The 22,922-nt window shown below is 41.8% G+C and overlaps 1 protein-coding gene across 2 annotated transcripts in view; it reads right to left on the bottom strand.

The window, feature by feature from the left end:
• UBXN7 (UBX domain protein 7) overlaps positions 1 to 19,481 on the bottom strand; it is a 55,698-nt gene extending 36,217 nt beyond the window's left edge. For both annotated transcript variants that reach the window (XR_013347064.1, XM_077825879.1), the window contains exons 1-5: positions 19,380 to 19,481; positions 15,905 to 16,052; positions 13,839 to 13,906; positions 9,783 to 9,848; positions 5,946 to 6,058 (exon numbers count right to left, since the gene is read on the bottom strand). Coding sequence is in view for 1 of the 2 variants with exons in the window: in XM_077825879.1 (XP_077682005.1) it covers positions 5,946 to 6,058; positions 9,783 to 9,848; positions 13,839 to 13,906; positions 15,905 to 16,052; positions 19,380 to 19,452 (468 nt within the window). In the remaining variant the exon portion in view is untranslated. The remainder of the gene's footprint in view (positions 1 to 5,945; positions 6,059 to 9,782; positions 9,849 to 13,838; positions 13,907 to 15,904; positions 16,053 to 19,379) is intronic.
• Positions 19,482 to 22,922: the final 3,441 nt, after the last annotated feature.

The raw sequence follows: 22,922 nt of genomic DNA, 5'->3' as shown, positions 1-22,922 counted from the left end.
AAAAAAAAAAAAAAAAGATTTACTTACATGAGTTTGCACTAACTGCATTACTCACAAGGGGGGAAAACAGCAAATTCAAAGGTTTAGGGTATTTCACCAGATTTTACTGTTTTCTTCAGAACCTAAGCTTTAACTTTTAGAATGAAGTTTCTTGTCTTGTCTACCCACTCATGCCAATGAATTGTAAATTTAAAACCTCAGTATTACCATTCCAATGCTAATACCTCATTTAACTGGTAATTCAGTTAGGGCCTGTATATGTTAAGGAAAGCTGGTTCAAGTTTACTTACTGTACACAGGACCTCACATTAAACACCTAGGTAATAAGATTTCTGCCTGGCCAGATGACAGACCAATTGTGGCCTGATTTTCCATTCACTTTAAAGGACATCATACAGAAATTAGGTGCACGTAGGATATGCCAGTACTCTTGCATATTCACATAATGAGCACTTCAGTACTTATCTTTAAAGTGCTTCTCATTCGTTAGTTAATCCTCACAACACTCCTTGGGCACCTATTTAACAGAAGGCGAATCTAAGTAAGTGGCCTGATTTTTCAATATGCTCACCGGCTCCAAAGGAGACAAGCCTTTTATTTAAGAACCGAAATACAGATTTGGATGTCTAATTTTTGGAATTATGACTTGCCCAAGGCTCAGGGGAAAATCCATATCAGAATGTATATTTAGACCCAAGAGTCCTGGTCCCAGTCCTGTGCTCTGACACCCAACGCTGCTGGATTACAGGGACAATGACTAAGAGGTCTATTCTGTCTGCAGTTTCTCTCCTACTCGTTACATATAGCTAAATTACTATTAAAAAAAAGACTCAAAGTGTTTTTCTAGGTTTCAGAGTAACAGCCGTGTTAGTCTGTATTCGCAAAAAGAAAAGGAGTACTTGTGGCACCTTAGAGACTAACCAATTTATTTGAGCATGAGCTTTCGTGAGCTACAGCTCACTTCATCGGATGCATACCGTGGAAACTGCAGCAGACTTTATATATACACACAGAGAATATGAAACAATACCTCCTCCCACCCCACTGTCCTGCTGGTAATAGCTTATCTAAAGTGATCATCAGGTTAGGCCATTTCCAGCACAAATCCAGGAACCTGGATTTGTGCAGGAAATGGCCTAACTTGATTATCATGCACATTGTGTAAAGAGTTGTCACTTTGGATGGGCTATCACCAGCAGGAGAGTGAATTTGTGTGGGGGGGTGGAGGGTGAGAAAACCTGGATTTGTGCTGGAAATGGCCTAACCTGATGATCACTTTAGATAAGCTATTACCAGCAGGACAGTGGGGTGGGAGGAGGTATTGTTTCATATTCTCTGTGTATATATAAAGTCTGCTGCAGTTTCCACGGTATGCATCCGATGAAGTGAGCTGTAGCTCACGAAAGCTCATGCTCAAATAAATTGGTTAGTCTCTAAGGTGCCACAAGTACTCCTTTTCTTTTTAGTGTTTTTCTAATTTTCTAATTCTAATTTTTCAACTTTTGTGTGTATTTGCCAGCGTTTTGTGTAATGAATTTCACTCCCCTCCCACCCAAATATAGTCACTTTCCCCTTTAAAGTTTGTGAACAAGAAAAACCCCATACTATGTATTTACAAAAACAAGTCTACAGAGATTGATTGGGAGGGCAGGGGGTTGGAGGGGCAGGGGAGAGAAAAGGGAGGGAGAGGGGGAGTTCTTCAGGGCAGGTGTAATGCCAGAATTACTTTAAACTCATTTTTAAAACTGATCAGATTTTATACTGTGTCCTTTCAAGTAGTAAGACTCTTGCAATTACCTTTATTTATAATAAAAATTGAGTTTACAGCATTAGACAAGCACTGGACTCCCAGAAATGACTTGCAGTACCTGAATTTTCTACAAAACTTGGACCTAGTTCAATAGCAGTCACTATTTACTTTAATAATGTGATGAATATTTCTGAATGACTCCTTTTTTATTACTGAACTAACTGGAACTAGTATCAAGTTTATTTATTTATTGGAACCCTATTGTGCCAAGTGCTATACAAATACAGACTGTCTGTTTCAAAGAGTTTGCAGTTTAGACACAAAAGGGAAAGGAAAGAGGCACAGACTTGTCCAAGGTCACAACAGGTCAGTGGTAGAGCCAGAAATAGAATCCCCAGTCCCCTGATCCCTGCCTGGTGCCCCATCTACTGGACCATACTGCCTGTCCAATGTATGATAGATGTGACCAAGAAGAAAAGTTGCACATTTAAAAAGACAGCATCTTCTCAGAGTTCTCTTGTTTGTATGTGGTAGAGTGAAACAGGAGGAGTCTGAACTGGTTGATCCAAACAGCTGGTCATATTTGGTGTTCCATTTATACCAAGCAGCCCTATAGCTCTGTATTTGTTGTTGTTAGAAACAGAAATTCATAAGTATTTTACTAATTAAGTTACACAAATACAAATTCACTGACTCATGGGATTGAACAAAATTAAAGGACAGCCTAATTTGGCCATCAGAACCTTTATTATATGTGAGGATAAACAAACCCAAACTTTACTTAGAGCAAGACTGATAGTTGGAAGACATCTTTTTAACCTGAAAAACTAACAGTATTTGATGTGGACACAAAGACAACATTGAGCTCTACAACATAATTTTTATTAGGCTTTTCAAAGAAGCGACACACTTTTAAGGTTCAAATAAATGTTTTACTCATTAAAAGTTCAGAACCAGATGCCACATGGCTAGTTGCTTACACACATCTAAGAATGCACTGAATCCTGACCACCAGATTCCTAGCTATGCCAGCTTCATGTGTATCATGAGCAGATACTGCTAATTACACCTACCATGCTTGTGGGCGTAGAAACATACAAAAGGCCTGTGATATACAAAAGCGTTATTTTGGGAGTAGGATGAAACCAAGTGTTCACTTATGATCCTCTCAAGAGCTATTCAGCAAGAACTCAACGCTCCTTTTAACCATAACTAAACCTTCCTCTTATTAGTCCCAACCCCTTGATCTGTCCCTGAATCGCCTCCCAATTCCCATCTTCACACTCTACATGCATATTTCCCTCGCCTTCAAGTACTCTACAGTAACTCCTATCATGGAGTGCCTCATTTCACCTCTCCTCTATTTCATTACCCTAATTGGATCCATGTACAACGACAATATTTAGCGTCGCAGTGGTTTAGTGCATGGGCTCAACTCCATTTTAATTGTTTGTTCCATGCAGAAGTCTACATTAAGGAAAAAGATTAGTTGCAAGGCTGAATATGGCAGAGTCAGGAAATGCCAATGAGAATGTTTGAATAATCTCAATTCTGCCTCCTTGTGCATAAGGCATGCAATTACAGACTATTACTTGCTCACATACTATTTCTCAAACACAACACACACTTTCTACAGTTTCAGAGACACTTCAGTGCTTAAACATGCAATCTTAATGCTTTCAACACAGGCTTGTGGTGTGTGTGGAATTTCCTAGTTATTTAAAAAGAAAGGTGGGGGTGGTTTCAAGCTGTTTAAGACTGTAACATATTGTTGTTAGTAGTATGTTCTGAGCCATGGACCTCTTGAGATCTGCAAGAATGAATCCCCCGTCCTGTTTACTGAGGAGCCCTTTTCCACAAACATGAGGAGCTGCAGAGAGCCCTCACCTGCAAACCTTTAGGTGTTCGTGTACAGCAACTCCCGCTATTACTTTAAAAGGTCTGCAACAATGGTTCTCAACCTTTCTAGACTACTGTACCCCTTTTCAGGAGTCTGATTTGTCTTGCATACCTCAAGTTTCACCTCACTTAAAAACAACTTCCTTATAAAAGCAGATAAAAATACAAAAAAGTGTCACAGCACACTATTACTGAAAAATTGTTTCCAATCTCATTTTTATATAATTATAAAATAAACCTATTGGAATATTATACTTACATTTCAGTGTATAGTATACAGAGCAGTATAAACAAGTCATTGTATGAAATTTTAGTTTGCACTGACTTCACTAGTGCTTTTTATGTTGGCTGTAGTAAAACTAAGCAAAAATCTAGATGAGTTGATGTACCCCCTGGAAGACCTCTGCGTACCCCCAGAGGTATGCATACCACTGGTTGAGCACCATTGGTCTACAGAACTAAATCAGGTCTCTTACACAATCCTTGCCTCAACCTATGTACACCCTCACAATACAGCCAAGTAAACCACATGCAGATAGCAATAAACTCTACGTAAAGTGTACTGATCACATGCAAAATGGGTCATAACTTGATCAAAGACACATCAATACTCACTGGAACATTCAAAGGCATTTTTTCCTCAACAAAAGCTACTTTCAATGCCAAAACTGAATTTTCTATCCATAACAGTTTAAACCAGAGGTGGGGGAATGGCTGGTGCAAAAAGTTGCAATTTTTTAAATTGCATTTTTTTTTAATAGTTGGAAAAGCTTTTTTCCCTCCCTCTCTCTACATGTATTTAAAAAATGAGAACTGGTCATGACAGAAAACCTCAAAAAACATTAAGAAGTGCGTAAGTTAACTTAAGTTGCAGATGAAAACTGGAAAATTTCAGCCCAAAGAGATGAGCTACAAAAATCTGAATGATTGAAAATAAGGGATTGAATAGAAATGCTCATACAACCTTAACTAGAGTGGACACTGCCACTCCTGCTATCTTTTGTGTAAATGTCACAATAAGCTATGGCCCCGCCCCAGAGGAATTTAGCATCTAAATATTTATTTAAATAAGATAATACCAAGATCTGAGGGCGTAAGCAGTACGAAACATTTGTTCTTAGATATTTCTGGAGGCAAAAACTTTAGCTTATGACCATTAGAACTGTCACATTAGATTTACTCGATTTCATAAATGTATCATGTAGTCAGGTACATGGAGGGGGGTTAGCTAGAAGTGAGTTTTGAGGAAGGTCTAGAAAACTGTGTGGTTATCAGGTATACAAAAGGAAGGAGGCTGTCCCAGGCTTAGGAGTAACATAAAAGAGCGAAGATGACAAAGAACATGGAAGCGAGGATAGTGGTTAACTGATGGACAGGAGAGTGATTTGGGGATGGGGGAAAAAGTAAGTTCCTCTAGGAGCCCTAGTCATGGATCAGCTGTACAAACAGAACAAAAAAGATGGTGCCTGCCCCAATAAGCTTACCATCTAGTCTTTGCCACATTACAATTGAGTTGTTGGGACACCAGGGTGAGATGCCAGATGCAGTCACACTTGTAAAACTGAACAAAGAGGCAGAGGTCACAAGTGAGTGGAGGTGTAGACTTGGAAGCAGTTAGATACCTGTCCTTGTGCTACCTCATCCCCTCTCAAGGGTTCAGTGCATCCAGGGAGAAGAGAAGAGCACAGAGGAACACTGGTGATGAAAGATTGATCTGTGAGACAGGAGAACCAGGCAATTACAATGCTCTGGAATTCCTCAGAGAGGGAAGAGCAAGGACAATATTGATTATGATGATACTTGATCTGTGGAATACTATTTCCGTCACCACCGTGCTTCTGCGCAGAAAGATCATGATTCTGCACAGACATCTGGTACCCAGAGCACCTATAAAGAAAACCTTTAGCCACAGCATCTTTCCTGAATTTAAACAACTAGGATTCTTCCATCCTGGTCAGCTTCACTCATGCACTGAAATCTTTCACCAGTGGCATCTGCGTAACTTCACATTTAAAAAAAAAGAAAAAGAAAAGAGTGTGGGCCAGGGAAGAGAACAGTGGATAACAAGCCCACCCTTTTCAGAAATCAGTTACTACTTGCTAAGATCAGTCCTATACAACTCATAAAATTACTACCACATGCAAGTGCTAGCTGCCAATATTTAGAAGCAGACTATTTTCTTGTAATTTATTGTATGATCATGTTATAAATCAATTTGGACATGCATGCTGATGTAGGGCTTACAAGCTATGCCCAATTAATACATAGGTAGTCTTACTGAAAGACAGAAACCTACCGTTTCAAAGCTGCCTTTGTGCATCAGATCGATGGGAGGCCTGAAGAGGTCTGCAAGGGTAGTGAGTTTCTTATCTATTGCACCTCCATTCCGCAGCTCCTGCTCCTGTCGAACTATACAGCCCCGGGAGGAACAGGAGTTGAATTAGACAAAATATTCAAAACAGTGCATTACAGTGCCTTCATCCCCATTCCCTGGATACAAATTCACCTGGTTGAAATAATTTTAAAAGGTTACAAAGTCCACAGGCCAAGTTTTTTTTTAAGACAGGATCCTAAAGTGAGGATTCTAAATACATAACAAGGCAACTAAGTGCTCTGATTTTCTGAAGTGCTGAACACTCAACTCTCATTGATTTAAATATATTTTGATTTGTAAAATGTACACATTAGTGGGATCTGCTTGTGAAAAATCAGACAACTTATTCTGGTTCCCAGATATGGATTTAGTAGTCTAACTTTAGGCTCCTGTTTTTCAAATTTTGACCTACATCCAAAAATATTTCTGGTTTGATCTTTCACCGGTTCCCTCACTTTCACAAACATCAAAGGACCCCTTTGACAGAATCAGATATTTCTTCACATAAATAGAATATTCTTTGAAACTCACATTTATTGTAGAGCCAAGCTCTACGATACAACCGCATTTGCTCCAACTACTCAGACAGAGACAAACACCTACAAGATCTCTATCAAGCGTTCTTACAACTACAATACCCACCTGCTGAAGTGAAGAAACAGATTGACAGAGCCAGAAGGGTACCCTGAAGTTACCTACTACAGGACAGGCCCAACAAAGAAAATAACAGAATGACACTAGCCGTCACCTTCAGCCCCCAACTAAAACCTCTCCAATGCATCATCAAGGATCTACAACCTATCCTGAAGGATGACTCATCACTCTCACAGATCTTGGGAGACAGGCCAGTCCTTGCTTACAGACAGCCCCCCAGCCTGAAGCAAATACTCACCAGCAACCACTCACCACACAACAGAACAACTAACCCAGGAACCTATCCTTGCAACAAAGCCCTTTGCCAACTGTATCCACATATCTATTCAGAGGACACCATCATAGGGCCTAATCACATCAGCCACCCTATCAGAAGCTCGTTCACCTGCACATCTACCAATGTGATATATGCCATCATGTGCCAGTAATGCCCCTCTGCCATGTACATTGGCCAAACTGGACAGTCTCTACGTAAAAGAATAAATGGACACAAATCAGATGGCAAGAATTATAACATTCAAAAACCAGTCGGAGAACACTTCAATCTCTCTGGTCACTCGACTACAGACCTAAAAGTGGCAATTCTTCAACAAAAAAACTTCAAAAACAGACTCCAACAAGAGACTGCTGAATTGGAATTAATCTGCAAACAGGATACAATTAACTTAGGCTTGAATAAAGACTGGGAGTGGATGGGTCAATTACACAAAGTAAAACTATTTCCCCATGTTTATTCCTCCCCTGCCCCTGCTGTTCCTCAGATGTTCTTGTCAACTGCTGGAAATGGCCCACCTTGATTACCACTACAAAAGGTTCCCCCCCTCCCCCCCACCTTCCTGCTGGTAATAGCTCACCTTACCTAATCACTCATTACAGTGTGCATGGTAACACCCATTGTTTCATGTTCTCTGTGTATATAAATCTCCCCACTGTATTTTCCACTGAATGCATCCGATGAAGTGAGCTGTAGCTCATGAAAGCTTATGCTCAAATAAATTTGTTAGTCTCTAAGGTGCCACAAGTCCTCCTTTTTTTTTTTTTGCGGATACAGACTAACACGGCTGCTACTCTGAAACTTGATATTTAACATTAAATCCTTTCACTGATAGACTTAGTTACTGCAACCTCTTATAGGTCAGAGGTTCTCAAACTCTATCTATAGTCTACACCACACTTTGAAAAACAGTGTCCTCTGGATACCACCTCTCCCATTCATGACCATGGAGGCCACCTTGCATGCCCATCTGTGATCACATGAAATCTTTGGAGGAATTACAGCAATTGCTTACCTAAAAAAGCAAATTCACAAAGTATTTTATGCAGTTTAGCAGCTGGAAATGGGGAGCCAGGGCCATGTGGTCAGCCAACTCTCCACTAGACACAAGCAAGTGGACAGTGGACCAGAGTATAGAAGCCTCCTGTACCTGTAAATATCACTATTTTGCCGCCTCTGGAAACATGTCTGCAAACATTAAAGGCCAGATTAGTGTCAGACTTTAACTATTACGTTTCCAGCTTTCATTTAGGTGAAAAAAGCTTTTGGTGTATTTATGTATTTTTATTGAATTTTATTAAGTTAGAGGAGAGAGAATGTGTAACTGGATCATATATCCTTCTTCAAGAGCTACTGCTGACATGGTGGAATGCTTCCAGATTCAAAGACATTTAGTATAGGGATATGAAAGAATTAAACATTGCCTGCAATATTAATCACTTTTAGTAACACACATCATAGTAACAGACAAAAGGTTGTGTTCCATCTAACTGACCCATGTTGGTGATCATGGAGCTGTAGAGTCCACTTTTTATGCACCAGCATGGGCCATTCCACTTTGGATTATTTGTAAGGATGTGTCAAAAAACATTTTGGAACATCTTCCTTTGTGGAAACAGAGTAATTAGAGTAATGGAACCCTAAATTCCACTGTGTTGTTTAATCTACCACTTCCCAGTACATTACTAAACTTTAACATAGACTCCTCAGTTTGTATATCTTTTGTTCAAATAATATGAAGCACACTGTCTGAGACTATGTGTTGGAGTCAAAAAATGTGGTTATGCAGTAGGGTATAGGTTATTAACAGAGAAGCCAATGACACTACCTTTAAATACATTATTATTAAAGAGTCTGACGGGGACCCTTTGAAAAATGCCAGTAGAAGATTGTCAGCTTTTTGTTCAGTGTTCGTACAGTGCCTTGCACAAAGGGGTCCTGGTCCATGACTAGGGCTCTTAGGCACTACAGTAATGCAAATGATTAACAACAATAAAAGTTATTAAGGCTGCATTTGTCACAGCTGCCAAAGGAGTCATTTTTTGAAATTTTATGATTTAGAAGAGTCTCTCTATTACTTTTGTCATTTGGAGATTTTGCACATGGGTGGGTGGATGTAATGGTAAATGGCTAAACAAATTCATGGAGAACTTCGTGTGCTACCAAGTAAAACCCAGGACTAATCTGAAGACTAATAAGAGTGCGGGCAGAGCAACAGTGGCCACACAAAAGACCAGATTAGTGAATGAGAGCTTTAATTCCCCTAGGATTCTTGAGTTCTTTCCCCACCGTTCTACCCCCCACCACCAAAGGAAAAAAATGCTTTTGAAGAATTAGATTGGGTTATCAAAGTCCATTCTGGTATGGCAAGTACTTTACTCATATGTCCAGTACTGCCACAGAGCACACACAGATTTTTTGGTTTTATAAGATTGGAGGTATGTATCAGGGTCACAACAAGGTCCACTAGTATCTGCCAAGATTCATATTTCCATGACTTGGAATCTTCATCATAATCACCCCACAACTATTTAAGATTGCATGATTATAAAAGCAGTCCTCACTGTGACACTAGTATCCGTGGGGAGACAGCTGTAGTTAATAAATAGACATACCTTTAATTATAAAAGTAGTAATGGCACTACTACAATTAAAGATTAATAAAGTAGTTTTAGAATAGAATATTGCCTACTTCACTGGAAATTCCAATCTCATTTAAAATTAAAAATTGTTTGATGACTGCAGCCAATGATCATGGCCAATAGCAGATAACTCTGTTCATTCCACACCACAAACTAGAAACCCTACCATAATGAACTACAGATACTTACTGGTTTCTGTTTGAAAATCCCGAAAACCATCAAATATTGAACGGGCAGGTCTGCGTCGTTTAGGAGCTTTAAAAAATAAAAAAAGATCTCTCATATGTAATTTCAAAGCTAGATTGTCAAAGAATTACTTTTGAATGATGGCTTACCACAAATTTGTGATGCAAAAGACTGAAGACCCAAAGCATTAATAAGGAGGAAGGTCACTGGGGCAGGGTAGGGGGTAACCAGAACAACAGACACAAGTATCACCATATTTTACTTTAGGATATCCCCCACAAGAGCAAGTCTTTCCTCAAAGCAAATCCAGGTTGCTGATGAAAGCAAGTAAAATGCTGGGCCTCCCATTTCTGATATGCTTGTACATACCCATGCTGATTGCTTTTCTGCCATGCTGCCCAATGTAGTATTTAATGAAATAATTCTTACCACACTGAACCCAAAACATAAAATAGGGACCCTCTTTAGAAAATAACTATGTGTCCTGTAGGAGTTATAATGGAAAACCCTCTAGGAAGGCAGCCACTCCCAGGGTTCTCCAATTTAGTTCTGTCAGGCCTCTCACCCACATCATCTTCTTGGCTGTTGGGTGGGGTGGGCAATACCTGGATTCAAAAGGAGGAATCTTGCTATTACCCTATCCCCAAGCAAACCCCTCTCAAGGAGCTCTATGCAGTTGCCTCTGGGCACAAAAGGAGGGGCAGAGATACTGGTCCAATTCTCTGTCTGGGCAATTCACTCACACGGACCTCTGTAATACCAGGATAAAGGGCTGGGCTGAAGTCACCTGGCATTACTATCTATAGCTGCTGCTCCAAAGTACTCCTGATGGGGCCATAAGACAAGACACCATAGAGCGATTTATTTCAAATTTTTGTCTGCCTAGGAATGGTCATTTTTAACAATTAAGACAGTATTTTCCAAGTAATTCAGTTACAGGAGATGTTCAAACACTCAAAGTAAATGGAAAGAGGCCACCATACAAATTAAACTTAAAGCCTGTTTTTAAAAAATCCATTTGCAGGGAGACTGGTTGAACTAATGGGCATTGCCTACTCCTGAGGGAATTCTGCACCAAAAAATTAAAATTCTGCATAATTCTGCATATTTTATTTGTCAATAAACAAACATATATACATGAAGGTTCCAGCATGGCAGTGGGGAGCACAGGCCACTGGCAGCATGGAGGTGCGAGATCACCCTGCAGCCCTCCCCCACCCCAGGACAAGAACTCGGCAGTGAGGCTGCACCTGACTCTGACACAGCATGAAGGCCAGGCCTGTCCCAGAACGGTGTACCAAGACAGTAAGCAAGAGGGACAGAGTCTCGCACACCCAGCTCTAGCCCCCAAACTAGGTGTGGGGCAAGCAGGCTCAGCCCAGCAGGATCCAAGAATGGAGATGCTTAGTGTGGGGGGATCCAGATGTTCGGTGAGAGGGTTCTGTGTGGGGCAATTTGAATGCTCAGGAGCTCATTGAGGGGGTTCCAGGTGTGGGGGAAGAGGTCCTGGTGAAGGTAACTGGGGCGCAGGGGGGTCTGGATGTGGGGGGGATGGAGGCTGGGGGGGGCAGGTGCTCGGGGTGGGGGGCTTGATGAGGTGGAGGTCCAGGCGCAGCTGGCTGGGGCTCAGTGGAGTGGAGATCTAGGTGCGAGGGCTTCTTGGGGTGGTCCAGGTGTAAGGGAGGTGGGGCTCAAGTGCAGGGGGCCTCAGTGAGGGTTGGTCTGAGTGCAGGGGGAGGTCTTGGTGAGGGTCCAGAGGGCTCTAGATGAAGGGGGGAAAGGCATGGTGGGGTGGGGAGTCAGGTGTGGAGGGTGGTCTGGGTGCAGGAGTGGGGACTGGATGCAGGGGGGAAGGGCTTGGTGGAGGTCTGGATGCACAAGGGGTTGGGCAGAGGGGGGACGAGCAGTTCCTCATACAGTGACCCCTCCCCCTGTGGGCTGAGGAGCAATGGGGACAGGAAGCGGGGAGGCCTGGGGAAGTGCAGAGCTCCTTAGAGCCTGGGAGGTTTCTGGGGGTGGGTCTGATCTGGACCAGGCCACTCTGGGTAAGGAAAGAGAAGGTCCCATTGTCCTCCCCCGCCCCCCCAGCCAGGACTAGCAGCTAAGACCGGCGCAGGGTAGGAGCCACTGGCTAGGATGTCTCCTCCACAGTGATTTACCTCTCTGCCGGCTGCTCCGGGCGCCCGAAACGATGTGCCCGCACCGCTGGGGAGGGGTGCATGACCGCTCTTGTGGCTTCCCTTTGCTTCCCCGTCATTTTCTGCGGGGAAGCAAAGAAATCTGCGGGGGACATGAATTCTGCACACACGCAGTAGCGCACAATTCCCCCAGGAGTAATTTCCATCTCTAATAACTATGAAAAAAGGTATCATATTTTTGACCCCAAGTGATCTGCTTTGTACATTATAATCACAAATTTTCAGACTTGGGTGCTTCAATGTGAACTTCGGAGTTAAATACTAAGCACCCATAAATCTCACACAAATCAACAGGTGCTACAAGTGCTCAGCATTTGTGAAAATCAGCTGTCTGTAGTTAGGTATTTATGTGTGGCTTTAGGAACCTGAGATTAGGCACGCAAGTCTGAAAACATTGTCCTATATTTGTGTGTTTCTTTGGGATGTAATTTAATAGTTGGCTATGGATTGCGGTTATCTTCTGTTTCAGACAATTATTTAAGTATCCCATTCTCAAGAGAGTTCCATGCAAAAAACAACCAGACAACATTCAAATTCAAATATCCTTATACCTAGACGGAGTTCTGTAGGGCAAAGACTGTCCTTACATATCTGTATAGTGCCTAGCACAATGGGACCCTGAACCTTTATTGGGGTTCCCAGGGATCATCATAAATATCCATCTCTTCTCAGAAGATCAATATTTTAACTAATAGGAAAATGATCTTCTCATTAGCCCGTCACTTTAAAAAGGGAAAAAAGACAACACTTCAAAAGCAAAAGATGATAAAGCAATCTTATACTTAAAGCAAACAGTAAATAAAAACTACAAGGTGCATTTCAAAACTTCAGTTTATTCTCCAAAGGAGAAAATGAGATTAAACTACCAATAGCAGTAACAAATGGGAAAAGCTACTATTACCATCTAAAACGAATTCACACGGTATCCTTACTTTGCACTGTGCCAAGTGTACAATTACTCGAGCCTTGGTGCATTACACCGTAATGCCCATTGCATATTGCCTGTAGAACGCCCAGGAACCACCCCCTTTCTCAGAAACCTTCTACTTTCTAAGCCTTCCCAAAAATATTTCTTCAGCAGATAGGGAGGTTCAGATCACTCAAGAAATTCAATACAAAGCAGAACTAAAATAATCAAATATTTTTCTTTAACATTTCATTAATAGTTTGTCTTTACCCTTCATATACTTCTGACTTCATTTCTAATCCTCCTATCTCCTTTGTAGCTCTAGTCCTCTTGAATCTTCAGCAGTTCTTCTTCCCTTCATCACTAATCACTCTACCCTTCAATCCCATCACTTTGAGCATCTCTAATATGGGAGAAGTATCTTCCAGTCCTGTTCCTGGACCACTGTACTCAGCCAGTAAACGGGAGTATTTTAGCGTAACTTATGAGGCAGCACCCACTATAAATGGCACATAAAGCAAACTTCACTCCCAGTGGTGCATGATTTATTACCTATGTCTCCTTTGAGAAACCGTACTTCCAACTGCATAGAGGTATTTCAAAATGTGCAATCACATCCTATGGCTATAGAGTTATTGTAGAGAAGAGCAGCAAGAAGCAGTGACGGGATTACATTTCTCAGGCTTGGTCTACACTCCAGACTTATCCACACTCTCTGAGAAATGCATTTATACTGACTGAACTCCTGGTATAGACAGCGCTGCGCTGACTGGGGGCGGGGGGAGAGCTTCTCGCATCAACATAGCCACTGCCTCTTGAGCAGGTGGAGTACCTAGAGTGGTGCAGCTGCACCACTGTAGGCATGTGTAGACAACCCCTCAGTCAGTTATGATTTTTCTTTTGTCACTCACCCAGGTTGGAAGCCACGTAAACAAAAACACAAACAAATCTTACCTCCAAACAAGGGCTCTGGCTCTACCAAAATTTCCTGCTTTTGTGGAATTGGTGCTCGTACTTCATCCCTACCAGAGGGGAAAAAAAATAACTTCATGTTTACCGAGGGATGTGCTGGGCACTGTATAACCAAACACTACCAGTTCCTGCCCCAAGGATCTTGCAGCTTAAATGACAGACAATAATAGAGATGCATACCACCACGGTGAAGTAAGGATGTTATACACGTTTTTAATGATGTTATCATTTCAGGTGGCTCAAAGGCTCCACAGAGGAAGTGAATGTTTAAAAGACCTGAATTGAGAGAGGTTCTTTGACACATAAGAGATTCCATGCATACAGGGTGTCACAGACTAGAGTCTACAACCCTACATAATGCAGAGAGAAATGCTTTATTTGTTTTACCAATTTCTTCACAGTCTTTTAGGCACTGTGTTTGAAGTTTAGGAGATGGACTGGCTGGCTCCTGAATGGAGCCAAGGTATCAAATTTATTCCAATAAAAGCACTTCTAGGTTTTAACTTATGGTGGTATAAAAAGAAAAGGAGGACTTGTGGCACCTTAGAGACTAACAAATTTATTTGAGCATAAGCTTTCGTGAGCTACAAGCATCCAATGAAGTGAGATGTAGCTCACAAAAGCTTATGCTCAAATAAATTTGTTAGTCTCTAAGGTGCCACAAGTACTCCTTTTCTTTTTGCGAATACAGACTAACACAGCTGCTACTCTGAAAAGTGGTAAAAAAGTCACTGATTCACACAGACACAAGGCCTCCACACTAATGAATACAGACTTTTAGCTTCAGTACCTGTCAAAGGCAACTGGCAAAAAGGAACGGAATTTAGCATCAGCTAGGACTGTTGGAATCACTCCAGCTGTTTTAACCTCAAGTACACCCTTTTCTGGCACTTTCATCTTTATACTTAACCTGAATTTAGACAGAAAGTTTAATAAGATTGTTTCTAGGGTCAAAGTTCTCCATCCATAGAGCAGCTAGAGCAAAAGGAGCAGCACTGCCAGCTTCCCTACAATGCCCAAATGCAACGCACTCATGCCTTTCAGTGACCAACTCTGCATATGAGCGGGTAATATGCTCTTCATAATTATTCATACCCTGGCCTTTCATGAACAACATGGACACCAATTAATGGCAAAAAGAAAAGGAGTACCTGTGGCACCTTAGAGACTAACCAATTTATTTGAGCATGAGCTTTCCGATGAAGTGAGCTGTAGCTCACGAAAGCTCATGCTCAAATAAATTGGTTAGTCTCTAAGGTGCCACAGGTACTCCTTTTCTTTTTGCGAATACAGACTAACACGGCTGTTACTCTAAAACCTGCAATTAATGGCAAACATTGCCGTGGATTTTATGGTAGGACACAAGCCCCCTAGGAACCAGACAGAAACCACTAACTCATTTCTTGAAGAGCAAAAACCTAATTACTTTTTAGCCATGACTAATCCAATTTAGACCAAGTTTAAACCAGTGACTTGGAGGTGAAAGTAACTGTCATTACTACCACTTACACATCCACTGTGCAAGACCCAGCTTCATTGTCCCCTGACAGCAGCATTTAGCTAGCATGGCTTGTAACCAATATTCCTGATAGGTATGCAAATGTTATCCAAAACTTACAGGTGAGGAAATTGAGTCCTGGTACAATTTTCAGGACAGGGGACTATCTCTTTGTTATATGTTTGTATAGCACCAACAAGGTGCTAGCCTCTAGGTACTATTTTAACACCAGCAGTGAGAACAGGTAATTTTCCCAAGTCAAAACGAGAAACAAACCCCAGTTCTCTTAAAACCCAGTTCTGTGTTTTAACCACAAGACAATTCTTACTACCAGATAAAAGTTTTACTAGAACAGCCCTACCAGAGGAGTGGAGAAATGGACAAGATCATTAAAGAACTACATAGTAACAGTGAAGTGACAGCAGGTTATGAGAGAAATGAACAATGCAACAGCAAAATGCCTTGATGCCATAACTTTCCCACCTTTCTATCCTACCACCATTCAACACAGGTTATTCATTCACATGGATACATTCACACAGGCACATACTCAGTATGTGGTCGTACAGTTGATACTGCTGCTGAACTGGTGCTGGGCTCCTCTGCTATGCCTCCACCATCCAGAAACATAGTGACAGCCATCTCTAGATTATTGTTGCATGCTTCAAGCATATGTTTCCCCACACTTTCACTGGCACCTATAATACCAAAGACAAAAAAAGTCTCAGAAAATAGTATCAAGACCCTGATCAAAGAGGTGCTGGGAATAGCTGACAGGCAAGATTGCTCTTCCAAAGAATTGGTAATTAGTAAGAATGCACAACTTATATGGCTGTCACTTGCTTTGCATTTACAGTTTAGAAACCACCAGAAGAAACACTAATATACATATCTTGCCTGGGGAGGGGAAAAAAGAGAGATGGAAACGTGGCTCTCCTTCAATCCTATCCCCTTCCTTAAAAAAGTAAAGTTTAGCAATAGCCATTTAATCTTTTTTGTTTTTTTAATAGGTTTCAGATCTTTGCCCAACACAAAATTCAAAACATGAAGAAGGTGCAAGGATCCAGAAAGATGTTGGGTTATACACAAAATTAACTACCAACTTCTCAACACCCTATAGACAGCTCAATATTAAATCAGCAATGAGTATAATGCAAGGTGGATTTGATTTAAATTACTAGTCAGGAAGATCCGATTTAATCATGGATTTCTACATAAAGTGCATTCTTGTTGGTTGTTATAACCTTAATACATATTCTTCACAACTCAGAGATAGAATCAAGGTTTCGTTTTTAGAAGGTACACACTATACATTTTTAAAGTGATTTCGCAAATTTTTCAGATTAGTTTTACAGCTATATCAGAAAATGAATGATTTTGTAAATGAAATACCCAAACAAAGGTAATTGAAGCAGATATTTATGAAGTCACTGGGAGGTGAACTATCTCCAGTTCAACAGGTTAATCATGAATATTTGGAGGATTTTCTTGCCATGCTGTATTACGAGGAGAACATCACCAGACAGAAAATTGTTTTATTTAACTAAAGCAACAATGTTAAGTATTCTGGATTTTTTTCTTCAACAGCAAACATCGTATTTTAACAAAACAAGCATATAAATTTTTGAATTTAGTTAAACATTCAAGTTTTTAAAAATCATTGTTGTTTTTGTTAAAATCAAATTTTAACTATTTTAGTTAAATACTACTATGTCAGCCAGGTCAACATGAGAAACTTAAAATACTGGCTTCTACAGCTATCTCACTCGTCTTCATTTTCCTGTTTGTTTATAATCTGGAAAAGAAAAACAAGCTTTCCTGCTTTTTCAGGTCCCAAACGATTTCTCAATTTGTAATGAATTAGTCCAAAGAAGCTACTGCTGTTAAAAGTGAGATTATCACTTCAACAGCCTCTGAATCCAAGAGCTTAAGTGACTTCCACCAGTTCACTGGTGTGACTTTCTTTAAAGCATCAATCAGCAAATGTATAATCCTTGAATGGTTCACCCTTGGCTGTGACATGGGCATCCAGCAATCATTCCTCCATAATGCCAATTATAATAAACTTCAGCACTAACTCCTCTTCTTCAGCAGTTAAAGTTTGACCCTGGTACTGTCACTGCATATTTCTTTCTTAAGATCTCACTCCGTTCCTTCCAAATGTCAACAGTGTCAGCAACAAAAACAGCCATTTCCCTGCATTTTGTTCAAGGCTACAGAAATAGGCTTCACGGTACTCAGCATGTTTTCAACATTTCTCTTAAGCCCAATGTTGAGAACTTTGGCTGTGACAGTGCCATCTATTTTCTTATGATTTTGTTCACAGTCATCAGATTAGGCCAATTCTTGATATAGTGCTCAAAACAGTCCACTACTGAGTTCCATCGCACGTCTTGTGGGAGAGTTAACTTAGTTACTCCCACTTTTTTCAGAGAAGCTGCTGCAAAGTGGTGTTACGGAAGCATTTTGCAATTTCAACAACATTAGCCTTTATTTCTGGAACACGGAAGTCTTTGGCTCGGAGGTGCATCAAATGAGCACTGCAACTGTATGTTATTAGGTTGGGACTCTCTTCACCCTCTGCTAAATAATTTCTTCTCATCTTGGATACATTTGCAGCATTGTCTGTGACCAAGCTACATACTAGACATTTGAATTGTTTTCCACAATTTGTTATAGCTTTTACTGCTACTTCTTGGAAGTATTCTGCTCTGTGTGCATTTCCTGATGTATCAATTGTTTTTGTAAGGAAGACATTCCCTTCTTGTTGTCACACAAGCACATACAACAGGATCATTGTGGACACTGCTCCACCCATCAAGACTCAGGTTAACAATTTTACCCTCTAGACCTTTTGCACACTGTTCAATTTCTCTTTCATACACTTTATCCAGCAATTGGGTGGACTGTATCCTGGTCTTAATGACTAAACCATGTTAATGAAGTGTGGGTTCTCAATCATATGGAATGGAGAGTTTGTTGCATAAACAAACCGGGCAATTTTTTCATCAATTACCTCTTTTTATAATCTGCTGGTTCTTATCACAAACTTATCTATGGCTGTTTCTGGATGATGGAGATTTTCTTTTCGCTACAGGTGACATACTGTGGCTATGTGACATACATAATGTGACTGAAACGCCATCATTGACAAGTAACTCTGAAACTATAGAAAATGACAACCATATTTTCCTATCTTTTAAAACCCTTCCCTTCTCTATTGTGGTTTGAAGGCACACAAAGAGAGGAAACTATAATGGAACAGACTATGCACAAGTTGTAGCAAGTGCTCAAGATAAACCAAACAAAGAATTTTCATAGGGAGCAATCCAGTGCCGTTTGTAAGAACAGGGGGGAAATATATATGGAAAAAAGGATCATTTCAGTGTATTAATAGATTACTTCCACAGATCATGTTACACCAGAATCTGCCCACTAATTACTCAAGCAAACAGAACTTCAGTTGCACTGGGGGAAGCAGGAGGAGGAAGACTGCTGCATCTTGTGGTCTCTGTTGAGTACAAGGAGCACTTGTCTTGGCGACGGAGGGAAAAGGAAAAGAGCATCTGACAGCATTGGAGTTTCACCCTTACAGCAGACAGGGATTCCGTGCCAGGACCCCCAGCAGCCTGTCCCCCCCACGCATGTCCCTCCGCCCGCCCACCCGGCTCCGGGTCTCTGTGCCGCAGACACAGGCCGGGCAGCGGCCCACCTGCCAGGTGGGGTGCCTGAGCGCCCTTCCCTGGGCCCAGGACTTTGCCGGGAGAGCAGGGCCGGGGCCACCCCTCGAAGGGCACAGAGAAACGGGCCAGCCCCTGATCTGGCCCACCTTAGGGAGGAGGGGGAACCCGACATCCCCTCAGCCGGGAGCCTCCGTGCCGGCGCCCCCCGGCCGGAAGCCGCCGCTGGCCCAGGCCGGCTCCGCCCGGAGCTGGCCAAGAGCAGCGGGACCCAGCTCCCCGGTGTTGCCCCCCGATACCGGGGCTACAGGACGTGCACAGCCCCCCGGCTTCCGTGTGTCTCACCCGTGATAGCAGTGAACTGCTGGATTAACCCTTTGAGCGCCGAGGAGGCCGCAGAGCCCCCGTGCGCCGCCATCTTGCCGCCGCCGCCGCCGAACAACAACACACCAGCCACCTGCCCGGTTGCTGTGCACAGGCGCAGAGCCGCCCAAACTCCTTTCCCTTCGCTCGCCCCCAGGGAGGCGCTTTCAATTTCAATATCAAGCTTTATTGGTGGCCGCGGCTGCTCAGCCCACTTCCCTGCCCCTCCCGGGGCGGGGCGCTACTGTCCCCTTCCCTCAACAGTGGGAGGTGCCCAGGGCCAAAGTCGGGGTTCTAGATCTGCTCCCTCCAGCAAGGCCAAACACTGACAGCCCCTGGTGCGGCCATGTCCTTCCTTGGGCCAGGCACTAAAAACTCAAGAGTCAGGCTCTTGCTCTCATAAGATAAGATAGATAATCAGGAGGGTGTTTTAAAGAAACAACGGGTTTCAGAGTAACAGCCGTGTTAGTCTCTAAGGTGCCACAAGTACTCCTTTTCTTTTAAAGAAACAACGTGATTCTTTAAATGTGGCAGTGGGGCTGAGCCTTGTCCCATTCTTCATGCTACCAGGCAGGCTAGAAAATGCCTTTTTTTATTATTACATACAGTTTCTCCTATTCACATGACTCCAAGAGCTGGGGCTTTATGAAAAGTACCATATATCATGCAATGCACTATAGATTAATGAGAAGTGGTGGCACTGTCTCCATAGGCTGGCCATCTACACCAAAGCTACCCTCGGGGGATCCATCACCACCATGCTGTAAGGAGGTGGCTCACACCACACCCATGCTGAGTCTGCTGCTAGGAATCATAGAATATCAGGGTTGGAAGGGACCTCAAGAGGTCATCTAGTCCAACCCCCTGCTCAAAGCAGGACCAATCCCCAACTAAATCATCCCAGGCAGGGCTTTGTCAAGCCTGACCTTAAAAACTTCTAAGGAAGGCAGCAGTTGGGTTCCACCCACCCCCTGGCCTTAGTGACGGTGACAGGAATCTGGTGGCAGAAGTCCAGTGCCAGTGAGCGTTCTGTAAACACAACAGGCAGACGAATGGGGTAATTAAAACTTCTCAGATGCTTCCTGTAGATGTCACAGAGACCGCACTGTAATTAAATTTTAGCTTCGTTGTAACGGAAAAAATACCAAAGAAACACACAACGGTAGCATTTTTTAACTTTAAAGAAAGGAACTACACAAAAATAAAGAAGCTAGTTAAACAGAAATTAAAAGGAACAGTCACAAGAATGAAATGCCTGCAAGTTGCATGGAACAGACTTAAATGCCACAATGGAGGTTCAAACTAAACATATACCCCTAATAAAATAATAATAATAATAATAATTATTAATAATAATAAAAAACAACAAAAATAGGACCAAAAATTGCCACCCTGGCTAATCAGCAGACTAAAAAGGTGGTTCAAGGCAAACAGGCATCGTTTAAAAACTGGATGTCAAATCCTGCTGAGGAAAATAGAAAGGAGCATAAACTTTGGCAAGTGTATAAGTGTAATTAAGCAGGTCAAAAAAGAATGTGAAGAGCAAATAGCAAAAGACACAAACAGCAAAAAATAAAATAATAATATTCAAGTACATCAGAAGTGGGAAGCCTACCAAACAACCTAGGGCCACTATGATCAAGGTACTCAAGGAGGACAAGACTGTTGCAGAGAAGCTAAATGAATTCTTTGCATTAGTCTTCACTGCAGAGGATATAAGAGAGATTCCCACACCTAAGCGATTAGAATCATAGAATCTTAGACTTTAAGGTCAGACAGGACCATTACAATCGTCTAGTCTAACCTCCTGCACAATGCAAGCCACAGAATCTCACCCATCCACTCCGGTAACAAACCCCTACCCCTATGCCTGAGCTACTGAAGTCCTCAAATCGTGGTTTAAAGACTTCAAGGTGCAGAGAATTCTTCAGCAAGTGACCTGTGCCCCACACTGCAGAGGAAGGCGAAAAACCCCAGGGCCTCTGCCAATCTGCCCTTTCCTGACCCCAAATATGGCAATCAGCTAAACCCTGAGCGTATGGGCAAGATTCACCAGCCAGATACCCAGGAAACAATTTTCTGTAGTAACTCAGATCCCACCCCATTTAACATCCCATCACAGGCCATTGGGCCTATTTACCATGAATAGTTAAAGATCAATTAATTACCAAAATCATATTATCCCATCATACCATCTCCTCCATAAACTTATTGAGTTTAATCTTAAAGCCAGATAGGTCTTTTGCCCCCACTGCTTCCCTTGGAAGGCTATTCCAAAACTTCACTCCTCTGATGGTTAGAAACCTTTGTCTAATTTCAAGTCTAAACTTCCCAGTGACCAGGTTATATCCATTTGTTCTTGTGTCCACATTGATACTGAGCTTAAATAATTCCTCTCCCTCTCTGGTATTTATCCCTCTGATATATTTATAGAGAGCAATCATATCTCCCCTCAGCCTTCTTTTGGTTAGGCTAAACAAGCCAAGCTCTTTGACTCTCCTTTCATAAGACAGGTTTTCCATTCCTTTGGATCATCCTAGTAGCCCTTCTCTGTACCTGTTCCACTTTGAATTCATCCTTCTTAAACACAGGAGATCAAACTGCACACAATATTCCAGATGAGGTCTCACCAGTACCTTGTATAACAGTACTAACACCTCCTTATCTCTACTGGAAATACCTCGCCTGATGCATCCCAAGACCGCATTAGCTTTTTTCACGGCCATATCACATTGGCGGCTCATACTCATCCTGTGATCAACCAATATTCCGAGGTCCTTCTCCTCCTTTGTTACTTCCAAGTGATGCACCCCCAGCTTATAACGAAAATTCTTATTAATCCCCAAATGCATGACCTTGCACTTTTCACTATTAAATTTCATCCTAGTACTATTACTCCAGTTTACAAGGTCCAGATCTTCCTGTATGATATCCTGGTCCTTCTCTGTATTGGCAATACCTCCCAGCTTCGTGTCATCACAAACTTTATTAGCACATTCCCACTTTTTGTGCCAAGGTCAGTAATAAAAAGATTAAATAAGATTTCTCCCAAAACCAATCCCTGAGGAATTCCACTAGTAACCTCCTTCCAGCCTGACAGTTCACCTTTCAGTATGACCCATTGTAGTCTCCCCTTTAACCAGTTCCTTATTCACTTTTCAGTTTTCATATTGATCCCTATCTTTTCCAATTTAGCTAATAATTCCCCATGTGGAACCATATCAAATGCCTTATTGAAATTGAGGTAAATTAGATCCACTGTGTTTCCTTTGTTTAAAAAATCTGTTATCTTCTCAAAGAAGGGATCAGGTTGGTTTGGCATGATCTACCTTTTGTAAAACCATGTTGTATTTTGTCCCAATTACCATTGACCTCAATGTCCTTAAATTTTTCCTTGACCTTGCATACTTCAGATGTCAAACTAACAGGCCTGTAGTTACCCAGATCACTTTTTTTCCCCTTTCTTAAAAATTGGAACTATGTTAGCAAGTCTCCAGGCATATGGTACAACCCCTGAGTTTACAA

The sequence above is a fragment of the Eretmochelys imbricata genome, chromosome 9 (assembly GCF_965152235.1).
Source record: "Eretmochelys imbricata isolate rEreImb1 chromosome 9, rEreImb1.hap1, whole genome shotgun sequence".
In the NCBI taxonomy this organism is placed as follows: Eukaryota; Metazoa; Chordata; order Testudines; family Cheloniidae; genus Eretmochelys; species Eretmochelys imbricata.
Note: the sequence above shows the minus strand (reverse complement) of the source record. Positions and strands in the feature narration are given on the sequence as shown.